General features: G+C 43.1%; 1 protein-coding gene across 1 annotated transcript; it reads right to left on the bottom strand.

The window, feature by feature from the left end:
• Positions 1-7,230: 7,230 nt before the first annotated feature.
• On the bottom strand, positions 7,231-13,346 carry SPTSSA (serine palmitoyltransferase small subunit A). Its single transcript, XM_034769327.1, has 2 exons — positions 13,146-13,346; positions 7,231-8,263 (listed from the first exon to the last, which is right to left on the bottom strand). The coding sequence occupies exons 1-2, from the start codon at positions 13,246-13,248 to the stop codon at positions 8,160-8,162; spliced, it is 207 nt and encodes a 68-aa protein (XP_034625218.1). The 5' UTR covers positions 13,249-13,346; the 3' UTR covers positions 7,231-8,159.
• Positions 13,347-17,176: the final 3,830 nt, after the last annotated feature.

The following is a 17,176-nucleotide window of genomic DNA, read 5'->3' as shown; positions in this document are numbered from 1 at the left end:
CCTTGCCTCCAGACCCCAGCCGCAGGAGCAGAGCAGCTGGAGCCCGGGAAGGGCAGTGCCCGGCCGGCGGCTCGGGGTCCGGAGGCAAGGGGGCTGCCTGAAGCCGGTAGCGCTGGCTCGGGCAGCTTGGCTCTTAAACAGAGCTGAAGTCTGAGTCGGGGGAGGAGCAGAGCAGCCGCGGGAGGGGAAGTGCCCGACCGGTATTTTTCCCCGGACATGTTCGGCTTTTTGGCAATTCCCCCCGGACGGGGGTTTGATTGCCGAAAAGCCGGACATGTCTGGGAAAAACCGGACGTATGGTAACCCTAACTTTACAGGATTGAGTCATTTGGACACACAAATTATATAATGTTGAGTTACGGTTGAGCAACTTTAATTCTGATGCCTTGATCATATACATCCCAAAACAGCATCTGTGCTCATCATTCACCATATTATGTTGAGAAATAGTCTGAGTATAAAAAAAGCATTCAGGGTTATTTTTATTTATTTGCACCACCTCAGGTATACATATAACACATTGCAATTGTATTGTAAATGTATTCTACATCTGTTTTCATAGTGACATTGCCCAATTCTGACTTGATATATCGCTTCTGCAAAATGGTTGAATATTTTTAATTACATAAAGAACGTTCTTTGCACACACAAGATTGTAAATTCTAAAATTTACAGGGGTAAGCCTTTAGAATTTTTTAAAACTGAATTATACCACCAAAAAAAGGGAGGGGGGAGGGTTATCATATGCCCTTTCTGATGTAGCGGATTAATTTCAATTTTTGATGTGCGTTCTCCTAAAATGGTATTAAAGTTCATAAATTATTTTTATATCGAATGTGATGTTCTTTTTCTGAAAGGTATTAAAATGGTTTATTTAAGTAAAACGGTCACGTGAGGAATTACACTGCTGTAAAATACTGAACTGAAGCTCAATTTATTTCTGACCGCCTTTAAAACAAAATTTCTCATATGATGCATAATTTATATTCACAAGTGCTAAATATCTAATTATGTTAAAATTATAGCACATGCACAGTAAGCTACAAAACAGAACTGAAAATGCTGTAGTCTATTCTGCTTAATAGTTCATAATATTATTACATGAATCCATATATGGAGGGTCTGATTCTAATCTCACACCAGTGTAATTAGCTGTTATATAGGGTTACCATCCGTATTTCCCCAGACATGTCCGGCTTTTGCGTCTCTAAATAGCCGTCCAAGAGGAAATTGGTAACAAGGTTAAAAGGTCCAGGCTTTTTCCCCCCTCGTCTCCCTCCCATGCAGAGTGCGGCTGCTGATTGGGTGGCTGGGCCTGAGTGAGCCGCTCCCATTGGCCTCCAGCAGCCAGAGCCCCTCCCCTGCTCCCCCCCCCCCGCAGCATGTTTTGCCTACACATGGACATGGGCATGGTAAGGGAGTCCTGGGGGGCAGTGGGGGGCAAGGGGAGGGTTGGATGGGTCCCCGGCCTCCACCTGCCACCCCCCCTCCACACATCGTTCCCCCCCCCCCGGGTCTCCTCCCCTCCCTGCTTGTACTGCCAGAGCCAGCAGCAACTGCTGTCTGCTGCCCCCGGGTCCTAGTGCCCCCCATCCACTAATGGCAAGACAGGCTGCCCTTACCCTGCCCTTCCACCCTAGCCACGAGCCTCTCCAATGCCCCAAACCCCTCATCCTCCCGCACCCTAATCCTCTGCCCCAGCCCTGAGCCCCCTCCTGCATCATGAACCCCTCATCCTCAGCCCCAACCCTCATCCCCCCACATCCTAATCCTCTGCCCCAGCCCTCATCCCCCCACACCCTAATCCTCTGCCCTAGCCCTGAGCTCCCTCCTGCATCATGAACCCCATCCCCCCACACCCTAATCCTCTGCCCCAGCCCCGAGCCCCCTCCTGCATCATGAACCTCTCATCCTCAGCCCCAACCCTCATCCCCCTGCACCCTAATCCTCTGTTCCATCCCTGAGCCCTCTCCTGCATCATGAACCCCACATCCTCAGACCCACAGCCCTCACCCTTGCACTCCCTCCTATCCCCAAACTCCCTCCCCCTTCCCACACACCCCCCTCCTGCTCTCAAACTCCCTTCTAAAGCCTGCACCCCCTCCCTTTGCACCGCCTCCCACCCCCAAACTCCATCCCAGAGTCTGCACCCCTCACCCCCTCCTGCACACCCTGCCCCAGCCCGGAGCCTGCACCCAGCACCCAAACTCTATCCCAGAGCCTGCACCCTGCACCCTCATCCCCAGCCCAGGACCTGCACCCCAGACCTCCTCCCCCTACCCAACCCTGCTCCCAGAGCCTTAGGCAGGTGGGGGGGGGGCAGGTTCTGGGCACCACCAAAATTTCTACAACCCTGCCACCCATGCGAGTGGATAAGGGTCGGGGCAGTCAGGGGTGGGAAGTGGGAGGGAGTGGATGGGGCAGGGCTCCCCCCCCCCTCCAGTGTCCTCTTTTTTGATTGTGGAACTATGGTAACCCTATGTTATACCAGTGTAAAACTGGCTGAAGTGGGATCAGACTCAGTCCCATAATTTTCACTTTATCACACCTTCTGTCCAGTCATCCCAAAGTGCATTATAAATATTAAGGATCCAATATTTGTTCTTTTGAATTGTTAAGCATGCAAAATGTATTTTGTTTGCACAATTACTGTGACTCAATCAAATCAGGTAATTAAGCACAAACTCAATCAAAACTGCACATGGTACATGCAAATCAAATAATGGAAGCCAATCACAGTAATTGCATGCAATTCTATATCTAACCCTTTAAAAAAATTAAAAGCTTAAAAACCTCTCCATTTTCATAATGGAAATTTGTAAGAGTCAGGCTACAGCTCAGTTCTCCTGAGACCTAGTCTTATTACTTAACCACAAGAAGCCAAGCTACAAGTTTTCCTGTCGCTCTTTCATTGTAGTGCTTTTGTAGTACATAGCAGAATTATTTTTATTGTGTCATTTTTATGTAAATAGACCATTCTTTCAGTTATAAGCATCTACAATATTATATAAACATGGAGACTGTTCTAGTATCTACAGATAAAACATAAGCTATATTACTGTATTTGAAAAAAAATAGTATGCTACCACATAACTAAGTACATAACATAATTCAATGGCAAAAAAAGTATGTTAACAGAGTTAAGGTTGCTTGGTGGTATATTGTCCCCTCACAGCACTTAAAGTTGAGCAAAACTCAAACTTCTGAAAACCAGGAAATGCAGAATTGTGTACCTGGTATAATTAGCAGGGCACAGGGGTTTTATTGCAAAGGGTATTGTCAGTAGTGAGCTGGTCTATGAGAGCAGTCTAAGCATTTAGACTCCTCCCAAGAGGAAGAGAAGGGTAATGGCGGTCGGGGACTCCCTCTTAAGGGGGACAGTCATCCATCTGCCATCCAGACCAGGAATCCCGAGCTGCGTGCTGATTGCCTGGAGCTAGAATTCAGGATGTGACTGAGAGTCTGCTGAGACTCAAACCCTCAGACCTCTATCCCTTCCTACTTATCCACGTGGGCACCAACGATACTGCCAAGAGTGACCTTGAGCGGATCGCTGAAAAGGTGGCTCTGAGAAGGATAAGAGAGTTTGGGGCACAAGTGGTGTTCTCATCCATCCTCCCTGTTGAAGTAAAAGGCCCAGGCAGGGACTATTGAATCATGGAAGTTAATGAGTGACTATGAAGGTGGTGTTGGAGAGTGGGCTTTGGCTTCTTCGACAATGAGCTGATGTTCCAGGAAAGAGGATTACTGTGCTAGGATGGGCTCCATCTGTCAAATACTGGGAAGAGCATCTTTGGGTATTTTCTGGCTAATCTGATAAGAAGAGCTTTAAACTAGGGGGATGGTGACAAAAATCTGGCCAATGCCCATCTAGGTTTAAGTAAAGAAGATAGGAGGGGCTAATTTCTGAGAAGGATCTAGAAATCACAACTGCATGAAAAAGGCAAAAAGAAAAGTAATAGAGCAGTCTGCAAGATATCTCGATGCCTGTATACAAATGCAAAGAGTATGGGAAACAAGCGGGATGAACTGGAAGTCATAGTATATGAAGAAAATTATGAATTGGCATCACAGAGAGTTGGTGGGACACCTCCCATGACTGGAGTACCAGCATTGAGAGAGTGAGCTTGTTCCAAAAGGATAGGTATAGGAAAAAAGGAGGTATTTGAGCTGTATGTCAAGAATGTATATACTTGCTCTGAAGTCCAAGGGGAAGTGAGCAACAGACCTACTGAGAATCTCTGGATGAAGATAGCAAGGGGAAAGAACAGTAGCGATGTTTTGGTGAGGATCTATTATACACTACCAAATCAGGAAGAGGAAGTGGTTGAGTCATTCTACAAGCAGATAACAAGATTAACTAACACATGACCTAGTAGTAACGGGGGATTTTAATTTCCCTGTTATCTGTTGGAAGACTATTGTAGCAAAACATAATGTGTCCTGCGAATTCTTAGCATGTGTAGGGGACAGCTTTCTGATTCAGAAAGTTGAGGAAACAACTAGGGGGGTCATCCATTTTGGATCTGGTTTTAACCAACGTGGTGAATTAGTTGTGAATGTGAAGGTGGTCAGGAACTTGGGGGGGGAAGTGATCATGAGCTGATGGAATTCAAGATCCTATGGAAAGGAGGACATGGGAACATCAAAACAAGGACACTGGACTTCAAAAAGGCAGATTTCAACCAACTCACAGAAATAGTATGCAAGGTCCCATGGAAAGACCAATTAGGAAGAAAAGGAGCCAAAGGGGGCTGGCAGTTCTTAAAAGATGTAATAAGAGAGACTCAACATCAAGCAACACAGAGGAAAGATAAGACAAGCCACAAGAGGCCAATGTGGCTGCACCAGGAGCTTTTTAGCTATCTAAAAAGCTAAAGGGATACATACAGGAAATGGAAGGAGGGCATATCACCAAGGAAGCATACATGGGAATAGTGCGAGTGCGTAGGGACAAAATCAGGAAAGCCAAGGCAAAGAATGAGTTACATCTGGAAAAAATGTTAGAGACAACAAGAAGGGGTCATGGGCAGTGGGTGAACCCCCCCCTTTGGGAACGCCAGACCAGCAGCCCTGCCCCTTCTGCCTGAGGCCCCACCCACCAGACCCTCATGGGCCCCCCCACCCCCCGAGGCGCCCCCCCCCCCCCCCCCCTCCCCCAACCCCCCCCCCCCCCCCGGCACAAGCACTGCCCTGGTCTGCCAACGGGCCCAAGCTCCAGGCCACTAGATGCAGCTCAGCCCCCACCAGCTGCAGGGTAGATTGGGATGGAGTATGGGGTCTCCCAGTAGAACATGGGCAGGGCCACAGCCTGGGTCAGAGGAGGCTTAGCTGTGCTTCAGCTAGCATGCTAAAAATAGCAGCATAGCCAGGGTTGCACAGGCTGCAAGTCAGGCTAGCCACCGGCATATAAACCCACCCAGACCCCCCGAATACGTACTAGGGCAACTAGTCCGAGCCACCATCCACACTACCACGGCTACACTGATTTTTTTAGTGCACTAGATCAAACAGAGTTAGCATGGATATATCTGTGCAAGCTGGGAATCATACCTCTTAACTCAAACGTAGCTGCAGCCTCAGAGTAAGGGAGCTGTATAAGTCCATTAAGTGGTTCTTAAATTGTACAGTATGGTATTCTTTCTGGTGAGTTGGCTAGCTGTACATGTGCCAGGATCTGGAACCTCCTGAATCTTATAATGCCAGACCACCAAGGTATATGCACATTGAGGCACTACTCAAAGAGGGTAGAGGGAAGGAGGCATGGGCAACATTTCTCCACCCCACCCCTTAAAGAGTGTTAGATGGAATCTTGTAGATGACCTCACCAGGAGGTCTTCTGTCGACTGAAAAGGGGCAGTGGGGTTTCACAGAAAAGCTGAGCAGTTATACAGTATACAAGATTTGATTGCTGAACTGACAATGGCTGTAAAATGACCACAGCAAAGTGGGAAAACGCTAAACTTGATCTTCTTAGGTAATTAGTGTATTATTTAAACTTACTGATGTTAGCCACCTACTGGTTTCCTTTGTAAAACTGAACAAACTCCTTATTAAATCACCACCTTTGACTATCTATCCTCCAGATTAGCGTTGTGAAATGTATGTCATAGAGTACTTGCTTTTAGGACTATGAACTTTAGTCATATTAAAATAGAAGAACCTTTTTCATCCTTTAACATCTTAAATTCTGACAAGATGATTCAGGGCTTTTATAACACTTACTTCAAGAAAATACAAGAAAACACAAATCCGCAAATGTGTGCTAATTAGTATTGCTAGACTCAAGTCCTCTGCAACTCCATTTATACTGTAGATGTTGACATGGTTGCATTTTCCCCACCATTAAAATAAATTGCTTTGAGAAAACTCATGCATCATCAAAACCCATTTACAAATGCTTTCCCACTTAAAGCCATTTTTACATGCACAGTATTCTGCAGCATTTCAGTCACAGAATAAAAGAGTTCCCAAACATAGCTCATTCCATCTTAAAGTAATTACTAATTGGCAATGAGAAATGCCTCTCACAGCAAAAAAGTGTATGGCGGGGTTCCCCCCCCCCCAGTCTTTATATGGCCAGTTTTTTAACTGAATAAAGACAATTCTGCACCAGTTGTCTCTGTATTCCCATATCAGTAATACTAACGCATTAGCCTATCGTGCAACCAGACAATATGTCTCAAAAGAAATTTTTTCTCGGATGACAAAGCTTTCATTAGCTTTTGGGATTGTGAAAATTATTAATCTGCTGCCTTCTGAGGCACTAATTTGCCCTCACTTTGGATACCAGAGGTGACAGCCTTATGTAATATCTGCATGTCAGATAAAAGTTAAGCCAACTAAAGATTACAAAAATAGTTTTTATACAAAAAGTTATACTCAGTTAAACTGAAAATAAAATGCACACACTATTTTATTTTAAATATGGAAAAAGCATCTTACCGTTCCTCACTGGAATGCAAATTTAAGGGAATTAAACCTTATTGTCATGTTGCATATATTGTCCAACTGCTGTGCATTAATTAGGCATAATGCATTATGAACTACATTAGCATCAACAGCAGCTGCATATCTTAGGACATAATTTGGCCCACAGTACCTATTTTTACTGGGTCAAGAATTAAGATTCTTTGGTTAACATCATTCCCTTGCTCCATCACCTGTGTCAGTTTGAGCAGAATGCATAAAACATTAACGTCTAAAAATAAAGGAAAAGAGTTCTGCATCAATTCTGCTTTTAGTTTTTATTTTTAAAAACTAAAAATATATCCTCCACCTTAGAAAGTCAGGTTGTTGCCATCTTACATTTCAGAATACAAATCTGAAAAAAGTTAAGAACAAAGTTGGACTTCAGCCAAGTATTCAGCTTCTTATTTTTGTAGTTTTAACTTAAGTCCATTCAGAATCCTATGGTTTGGTCATTTGTAACAAGAGTATGTTCAAATGCATTTGGAACATTAACTGCAATACAGCAGTTTAAAACTAGACAATTACACTGCTGACAATGAGCACAGGAAAAACACTCCTCTCCATCTGCACAGAAACATAATCCTCGGAAGACGAGCATTATGTACAAGTACAGTTTAGTTAGAAGTTAGAACATTAAATTATCACAAAATCTTGAGGGCCTAGATGCAGTTCATGAAAGAATATAAGTCCATTAGTCCTTTTGCTCCAACTTTGGAAAGACTGCATCTATAGTCTTATCCCAAACATAATGAATGAAGTGTTAACTCTATCTCATCCACCCCCTTCCTCCATCAGCAGGAATACAGAAGACTTTGTTGTTGCTAAAGCCAAATATAGTTATGCACAAATATTTTGTTGGACAAAGTCTGGACAGCAGACAGTACACCTGAGTTGATGTTTACAAACTACTTTTCACAAAGTTAAGAAAATACTGGTATCAAAGTACAAACAATGTTAAAATAGGCAAAACTACTATACAAGGGCATCTTGTAAAATTAAAGTGAATGAACACAACACACGAGGCATGTTGTGTCCCTGCTCTACACATCTGGTTTCCTAGTCTTCAGAGTCATAGTTGTGTGTTTCTCGTTCTGACATCTGTAGAAGTCTCGTTAAAACTAGGCGGTTGGATCTTCTTTGCAGGATGAATCTTGAATCACTATTACTTCTTGAATATACTTTCTTCATCACTGCACAATTTCAAAGTAGTGTAATATCGCCATGATGTGCTGAGGCATGAACACATAGCCAGTGTACAGCGCCATTCCAACAATAGAAACCAGCAAAGAATCTGAGCAATAGCTAAGGAAAGCTGCAGTTTGGAATTCTATTAAATCACAAAACAAGAATGTTTTAACCCTAGCCTTCAAAACTATTATACAACTCGTATAATTCTAAATTGTATATGCTCAACTGTATTCATGTATAACAGATGTAGGAAGAAATCCACTGTAAATGTGAAAACTAGAAGACTGGTAATAATGACCAACTATATTAGGAGAATGCCTTCCAGATTCCTCTATTTTATTGCCACATATTTTGGACATAAAAACAAAGTCCTTTGGGGGGGGACAGGGAGGGAGGGAAGATGAGAAGGAGAAACACATTAATGGGAAATAACCAGATTCCCTAATCTCTCTCTCTCTCATATATTTGAAGAAACTAGTCTTTCGATGCTGATCTCAAGGATTCTCTTGGAACAGAGTGGCCCAAATAAACTAAACCTTAATTTGTGTGTACACATTACTGGAGGGAGAATGGTCGTTGGTATAAAACAGGGAGTCACAGACCTAGGTGCCATTCGCAGCTGCCTGTAGGCTTTGGGCAGGTCACAACTCTAAAAGGAGACATTGAAGAAAGACCAAGCTGGGCTTGTAAAGAGCTGCTCTCATGGGAACTCTAATGACACGTGTCTCTCCTGCCCCAAGACCTGAAATACGCATTGCTACAAAAACCACCACTGACCCATTTTGGAGCGTTGAATCTTGTTCTCCCCTCTCTCCCCCGAACCCTCCAAAAGCAAAATCAAACCGAACTGCAGTCTTGAAAGATGACTTTAATAGACTCTTTGGAATATTATAGCTGAAAAATGAAGAGTCTGTTCAATTAGTGTTCTTTATTTCTGTGTTCAAATACACCTCTACCCCGATATAATGCTGTCCTCGGGAGCCAAAAAAATCTTACCGCGTTATAGGTAAACCCACGTTATATCGAACTTGCTTTGATCCACTGAAGTGCGCAGCCCCGCCCTCCTCCCCGAGCACTACTTTACCGCGTTATATCCGAATTTGTGTTATATCGGGTCGCGTTATATCGGGGTAGAGGTGTATATTGACTTAATTTGTATTGCCAGGTTTGTTAATAAATATGAGCATTATTGATCCTTTGGGGGGGGGGAAAGGGTTGTGAAGCTCAATTTATTTTTCAAGAGCACTTCAATAGAAGGAACTATGGTATTAGTATTAATTTCCTTAGACAGCTGATCAATAGTGTCCCATCCATGAGAGGGGCTCCTAGGTACTACCAAAATAAAAATAAATAATCTAAGGCCTTCTACCCTAGGATAATGTCCCATCATTGCTAGTGCTAGTGGCAAGTGCTCCAGCCATGCTTCCTGTAGCAATCCTCTCAAGTTGTGGATGAAAATAGCTCAAGGAGAGCCAAGTAGAAATTAGTTGCTCAACTGTTTTCAGCAGCAGGTCCTAGTATCGATAAACTAGACCCTAGAATCAGATTTGAACTTAAATTGAGAAAAAATGGCTATATGGTGATCAGGATGTTACCATCACTGAAATGAGTACACTTCTGTCTATTACCCTCTGACACCCCCCAAATGATACCCAAGATTACACCAACCAAAAAGTTTAGTTTTTCAGTTAAATTATTTTATGCATTTTACAGAACTTCATATGTAGTCAGTTTCACTGTTTCCCCTTTAGAGTTAGTTTCCTCTGTGTTATGCTTATAAGAAGCACATGGAATTTTTTTAAAGGGGATAAGGCAATACACTGAGTTTATTGAGACTGCAATTTAAGCATTGAAATTAACATATGCTTTTATTTATTTTTTTATTCCTGTGATTTTTTTTAATTGCTTGACAGCCCTAAAAAAAAGCCACACACATGACAGCAATATTTTAAAACATAAATAAAATAGGCAAAGGGACTCAGGGGCAGGTGAAACTACTTTTAACTTAAAAAAAAATATGACCAAGTTTCAAGATAATAGTATATACTAACATCCAATGGAAATCTGACATTACCAGCTTTCAAGTAGCTAAGAGTATTCTAATAAACATAGTGGTTCACAAAATAGGAGTATTCATATTGCATTGTGCCAGGCACTGTACAGACACATAACAGAGAGCTTACATTCTAAGTATAAGAATAGACAGAAACAGGGGAGTAAACAGAAACAATAAGACAATACTGGTTGCCTGATAGACAGTGATACCCAGATAAAGCCTTTATAAAAGTGACTGATTCCCTTAGACCGGCAGGTCAAGGTCATTTTAGCAAATCTTGGACTTTAACTCAGTATGAACTTCAAAGTCTTAAAGAGATGCTGGTTCAAATTCAAACCAGATCAATGTTAATAGCCATCTAACTGCTGTTCAGTGGCTTACACGACATAAGTTATTAGTATCAGTTCAGTATCTAGTGGTATCTACCACAATCAGCAAACTCACAGAAGGACTCAGCAGGGAGTTCTTCAAGGACCGAATAGGCATGAAGACCAAAATAATATTCTCAATCAAAGGACCCTAAATGGCTTTCGTCTTTTAAAGACATCTTTGTATTCAAGTGTAGAGTTCATACTTCTCAAAATGCTTAACACATTACATCCTGTTCACACTTGCCAGCAAACTTAGTCATTGTAAAAATATAATTAAAAGTTACCAGCAATTGCAATTTAGCATACATAGCAATTACTTCAATACAATAAGTAACCTGAAAGTTATACATGTCAAATTAATTTTAAGCGATAACGCTATAACTTACAGAAACAAAAGTTGTTTGAATTTGTCAACAAAATATGAAGAGACAACTGTACACACACCTTTAAGTTACTTATATGTTTTGCCAAAATCAGAAGATTGCTGAGCTGATATAAAGAGGTCAATGTTCAAGCCTAACTACTCTGACAAAATATAATGCTCATGAAGCATAGAAAACAAAGACCTTTCTTCACTGACACTAGACCTGGCATAAATAGTCAGGTACCACTGCTAAGGAACAGGATACCTCCATTGAGAGGAAAAAAGGAAAAGTAATTAAACACATACAATGTATGTGTATGAGAACATGAGATATCAAGTCCATCCCATGTTCATGCATTTCTATTTTATATGCTCTCCATTTTGGAGCTTTACATAGAAAAAAATCTACATGATTATGCACCTGTAACTTGGGCAAACAACAGTCCCTACTTTTACTAATAGATATTTTCTTTACAACTGACCACCACACCTATAAAGGTGTTTTTTACTTATTATTACTATCACCATATCCTGTTTGTTACCGGTTAGATTAGTTTATCTCCTCACCTCTCTCAGTACTCCTTGGAGGTACTTTTAGAGGTTATCCATCAGAGAGTGGCTGCAAATACGAGGTACCGTTTTAACAAAGGATGAAGCACCATCACATTTAGAATAGAAAGAAGAGACATTATATTACCCTCTAAAAAAAGCTGCTCAAAAACCCACAATAATCTAGATACAGGTCTCTACAACTGAACCTTCATGTTAGAAGACTATTATAGTGAAATACATAAAACAAGCAAATTCACCAACTACAGGTTCAGTAAACATCAATTAGAAGAAGACACAGGGAGGCAAACCAAAATGGAAACCTAGAGTTGCATGACTATGCAACCTACATAAATTACTTGTTATATGAAATACACATTTTCCTTTCCAACGTGCAAGGTATTTCTGACTAATGGAAACAATTCTTCAAGTTAACAGAGAAAAAAATTGCATAATTCTAGGGAAGGAAAGTGAAAGGAGAAATTGCATCAAGGCACAACAACCTGCCTCTGACTCAGAAATTAACTACATTGCTAAGTCGCCAGAAGGGATACTTGATACCTTACTGTTATGAAAGATAATCTGTGTTGCTCTCTCTTAAACATTGGCAACACTTGTTATAGTTTGATGTAACAATACAGATTGTGAATCTGAATGTGATTTAACAAGCAAGGAGTGAGTGGACTAACAGATTCCTCACACATGGGTGAAAGGGTTTCTTCGTTCGCACAATAAACTTAACCTGTGGAACTAGGAAATAGTGCCACATTATACACTTTGCAACACTGACCCCCCACCAAGGCCAACGTAGCTATAGACTGCTACTATATACCAGCGTTATTTTATCTAAATAGTCATATAGCCAGTTAGAATTGAACCTTGAGTTTTTAAACCACCAGCATAGCTACACTGGGATGGCTAACAACCCTCAATGTAAACAAGAGCTAAACACCTCCCAAGCATCAATTAAAGGCATACACCATATGCCTGCCAGTAAAGTGTTATTGGGCCCATTTTACAGCTAGGAAGGGACACGTTAAGCACCCATGATCAGAGAAGTGTTTAAAGACATTCTCAAAGTCTGGAAACGCCAAGGATCGAACCCAGATCTCCCAAGTCCCAGTCTGGTGCCTTAATCATAAGAGCATCCTTCAGAACAGGGACTGAAGGGATAGCAGGGCAGCTTGCTCAGGACAAAGGTCAGACCTCCCCTCCAAAAGCACCTCTCACAGCTCGGCTGAGCCTGAACCACATCCCGCACAGTCCACACCACAGGGTGGGCAGAGATGCACTCGAAGGTGTTAGAAGGGCTTGGGGAGCACAGCAGCACACTAGGGTCCAGCCCCCTCCCTCCCTCACGCCCAAAGTGGGGCGACAGCCCTAGACAATCCACCGCTGCCCCGGCCCCTACCTTCCACTTCTCCAAGCTCGGCCATGAACTCCAGCCCTCCCCGCCCCCCTTCGACTCCAGCCACGTGCTCCAGCCCCCAACCTCCCACTTCCCCAAGGCTGGCTGTGGCCTCCCCCGCACCGACCTCGCGCACCATCCTTCGGCGCGCGCCGCCGGCGGCCGCTTAATTAACAGAACCCGGCCCCGCGGCCTCTGCATCCCTCCCTCCCACCCTGCCCGGCCGCGGGAGGATACTGAAGACCGTCCGCTCCCAGGGCTCCAGCATGTAGAGCGCGGTGACCAGCAGGTACTGGTAATAGAGCCACGACACCCGCCCCCAGGCCGAGCCCAGCGCCATCGCCGGACCTGTCTGCGTGCGGCGTGCGCGGCCCCCGCAAACTGACTGAACCAGGCCTGACCGCGCGGGAAACGCCCTCCACTGCGCCCCACCCCAGGCTGCTCTGTTGGTAAGGAGCATGCGCTTGAGGACTGAGCATGCTCAGTAACACCTGCCGACGCCGCTGCCCGGACTCTGCCCTCTCTTGTGGTAACCACGTGCGCCCTGCTGGTGACGGGTTGCGGGGGCCGGAGGGGGAAGAGGGGCGGGGCTGACAGTTACCCAGGTGGGCTGAGCCATCTGCAGCGGCTGCAAAAGAAAAGTGGTGTTGGAGGCGGATGCTCCCCACTCCTGCATCTCACCACCTGCTGCCCAGGGCTGTGCCCCTAAGGGTACAGTGCGGTGCGTCCCAATGTATCTGGTGCCACCTATTGAGCTGCTAAAGGACACTTGATTGATTCAGTGAAATATTTTACATACGCCCTCCTGTCCAAAAATGATAATTATCAACGTTTAAAAGAATCGCTTATCATTTTATATGTCCCTGTAACAACTCATAGCAGGAAACATATTTGGCTTGCCTTTTATTCGGATAGCCTGGACTGGACTGCATTTTTCTTGCAATCCACTGTTAAATGGAGTTTCACTCCTTTATTTACTTTTTGAAATTATATTTTTATTACTCTTAGCACTTCATTTACCTTTGTTAACACTGTGCAGATGAATGTCATGCTAGTTAATAGATATGTTAATAGCAATACTGGAAATATTAATAGTTGCTAGTAGTTTCTGCAATCACATCTCACAGTAATTCTGCTACTGCTCCTGTCAGTACTGGATATTAGGTTTTAGTTCTATTTTTTTTTTCATATTTTATGTAAAAGTTTATTCTCTGGGACCACATGACTTCAAGGCTGACAAGTCTGGTTTGATGTATAACAGTGTTCTTTGAGCCTTCAATGGGGATTGTCTTTGGCAACTGTTATTTTGCCCCTCAGTGCATTTTCATATGTCACCACTTGTGTGTACAACTTGGTTCCCAAATATTCACCACAGGCCAGATTTTTAAAGTTTAAAAGCACCTAGATGCTTTTAAAAATCCCACTAGTTGCCTAAATATCTTTAAAAATCTGGCCCTAAGGGCACTATAATATCTTTCATGAAATCCTTCTCAAAAGCAAATTTCTTCTGTAATTTTTACTAAATATAGGTATACAACCCCAAGATAGATTGACAACCACCAGTATTCAAAAATCATGAGATATACACCCAAAAGTTATGAAATTAAAATAAATAAACATATACATACATACCTTTGGGGTTCTTTTAATTTTCCTTTTTGTTTTTGAGCCTTTAGAGCACATTAGCGTCATATTTATGCTGTTACCTCTTCCAAAGAATCCATATATTTGAAACAGTTGTACATTCCTATAACGTTCAATACTGTTTTGGACTTCCAGTATAATGATTCCCCACTCCCTTTGTAATTGAAAACTTATTAAAAATCCTTATTTTTGTAAGTAATTCCTCACCCTGCAAACACTGAAATTCACACTTGACTCTTCTATTACTTCATTTGTTCCATACATAAATGTTGATTTTTCTACTGAATTGTTTATACTTCTAATTGCATATTTTAATTTCATTGCCTTTTATGTATGCTACATATTTGGTTATCAAGTAATCAGCAGACAATGATCTTCAGGGCGTAGCTTCAAAAGGCTGGGATTTTGCATAACTGGAGATGAGAAATTTGCATTCACCTCCCCCTAGAGATTCCCCAGGGAAACCACTTGACAGTATCAAAGGGGTAGCATCTGAAGAAGTGGGTATTCACCCACGAAAGCTCATGCTCCAATATGTCTGTTAGTCTATAAGGTGCCACAGGACTCTTTGCTGCTTTCACTTGACAGTGTTTGTCCCAAAGGTCCATTCTTATCTGGCACATTGTTCAGTTAAATATTAGATAAGTCCATGAAAGATTGGTCCATCAATGGCTATTAGCCAAGATGGTCAGAGACAGAACCCCATGCTCTGGATTCCCTAAGCCTCTAACTGCTAGAAGCTAGCAATGAATCACCGGGTGCAACACTCAATAAATTGTCGTGTTCTGTTTGCTTCCTCTGAAGCATCTGGCACTGGCCACTGTCAGAAGACAGTATACCAGGCTAGATGGACCATTGGTCTAACCCATTATGGCCATTCTTATGTTCTCCATACAGTCCTCTGAAGTCACAACACTTCCCTGGGTTCACCTCACATCTCCCCCTAAAGAGAGGTTACATACAATTCCAGCCCACATAAAGAGAGGTTACATACAATTCCAGCCCACAATAATACATAAACCATTAATTTAATACAATGGACTCCAAAGATAGTTAAATTTAATTCAATAAAGTTTTTCAAGGATCCTGCAGGAAATTGTCCTATCTGTCACAGCTCCCTCTTCATACAGTCAAAGCTGAAGGACCAGTGAAATTATTTGGACAGTAGTAGCCATTGCGCCTATCCCCAGTGGATTTACTGGAGTGTTGTGGTACCAACCTTTGTTCTGATACAGTCCTTGGTAGCACTATGGTGCACCACAACTCAGACAAGCATTTTAAGGTGATTCATTTGCTAGGTCCTAAGGCCCTAACACCATGTGGCCTAATGAGCACTCTGTCAACTACATCCATTATCAACTCCACTTTGTCAACATTCCTCCCAGAGTCCCCTACCTCATTCCCTCATCAGTCCACCTCCCCACTGTGCCAGAACCTTCTCTTTCCTACTGACCCATCACTCCTCCAATCAGGAGAGAGAAGAGCAGCAGATTCACTTCCTGGCAGACTTATCACATGCTGCCCTCTGCTGACCTATGACCACTCAGCCGATTCATCACACTGCTCCCGTCTATGAAAAACAAGCATCCTCCTTTCCATCATTAGTCCACATGAAAGCGTTGGTACCAACAAGAAACTCTGTGCTTTCTTTGTGGTCTCTGTTATCCCTTCTTAGCTCTGGGTTCACTTTCTTCTGCACCCATATTTTAATTTCAACTCAGACTAGAAGTCTCCTCACATATTGGATCTTCTACCTGCTCAATAGGTTCACCGCCACCCTTTGGATCAAGTTCCATAAGTGGGGTTACTCTCAGAGGTTCTGCCTCATGGTCTGACGCAATTCCCTCCAATACGTTTTACTCCAGGATATTGTGTATCAGAGCCTGGCTTGTCACGCTGGAGCACATACCAGTGCTGTTCCTTGCTTGGTCCCTTTTACTGACCAGGGGCTCAGCCCTCATGATGACCAGGATACTCCCACAGTCATTGGCCTGGTTTGGTTGTGGTGCGTTGGCCAGAGTTTTGGCTCAGTCAGAACATAGGTAGGGCTATATCCTGCTGTAATGCAGAGCAAAGCAACTTCTACCAGGCTAGAAGCCAGTATGCAGATGAATTCTGACATCCATCTGACCCACCCCATATGGACTTTTGTACAGGAACTCCTCACTTAACGTTGTAGTTATGTTCCAGAAAAATGCGACTTTAAGCAAAACGATGTTAAGCTAATCCAATTTCCCCATAAGAATTAATGTAAATGGGGGGGTTAGGTTCCAGGGAAAAATTTTTCACCAGACAAAAGACTATATATATATATATATATATATACACACACACACACAGTATAAGTTTTAAACAAACAATGTAATACTGGTACACAATGATGATGATTGTGAAGCTTGGTTGAGGTGGAGGAGTTAGAGGGTGGGATAATTTCCAGGGAATGCCTCACTGCTAAATGAACTAGCAATTGACTGAGCCCTCAAGGGTTAACTCTCAGATTCTACCAGCAGGGCCAGTTCCAGCATTTCTGCCGCCCCAAGCAAAAAAAAAAAAAAAGCGCAATCGGCAGCTGTTCGGCGGCAGGTCCCTCACTCCCTCTAGGAGCGAAGGACCTGCCGCTGAAC

The sequence above is a fragment of the Trachemys scripta genome, chromosome 4, assembly GCF_013100865.1.
Source record: "Trachemys scripta elegans isolate TJP31775 chromosome 4, CAS_Tse_1.0, whole genome shotgun sequence".
Classification (NCBI taxonomy): domain Eukaryota; kingdom Metazoa; phylum Chordata; order Testudines; family Emydidae; genus Trachemys; species Trachemys scripta.
Note: the sequence above shows the minus strand (reverse complement) of the source record. Positions and strands in the feature narration are given on the sequence as shown.

Bases quoted from the DNA above. Each gene is read 5' to 3' on its own strand.
- SPTSSA (XM_034769327.1), bottom strand. From the start codon at position 13,248: ATGGCGCTGGGCTCGGCCTGGGGGCGGGTGTCGTGGCTCTATTACCAG. The intron at 8,264-13,145 runs GTATCCTCCCGC...GCTATTGCTCAG, and splicing joins CTGGGAGCGGACGGTCTTCA to ATTCTTTGCTGGTTTCTATT.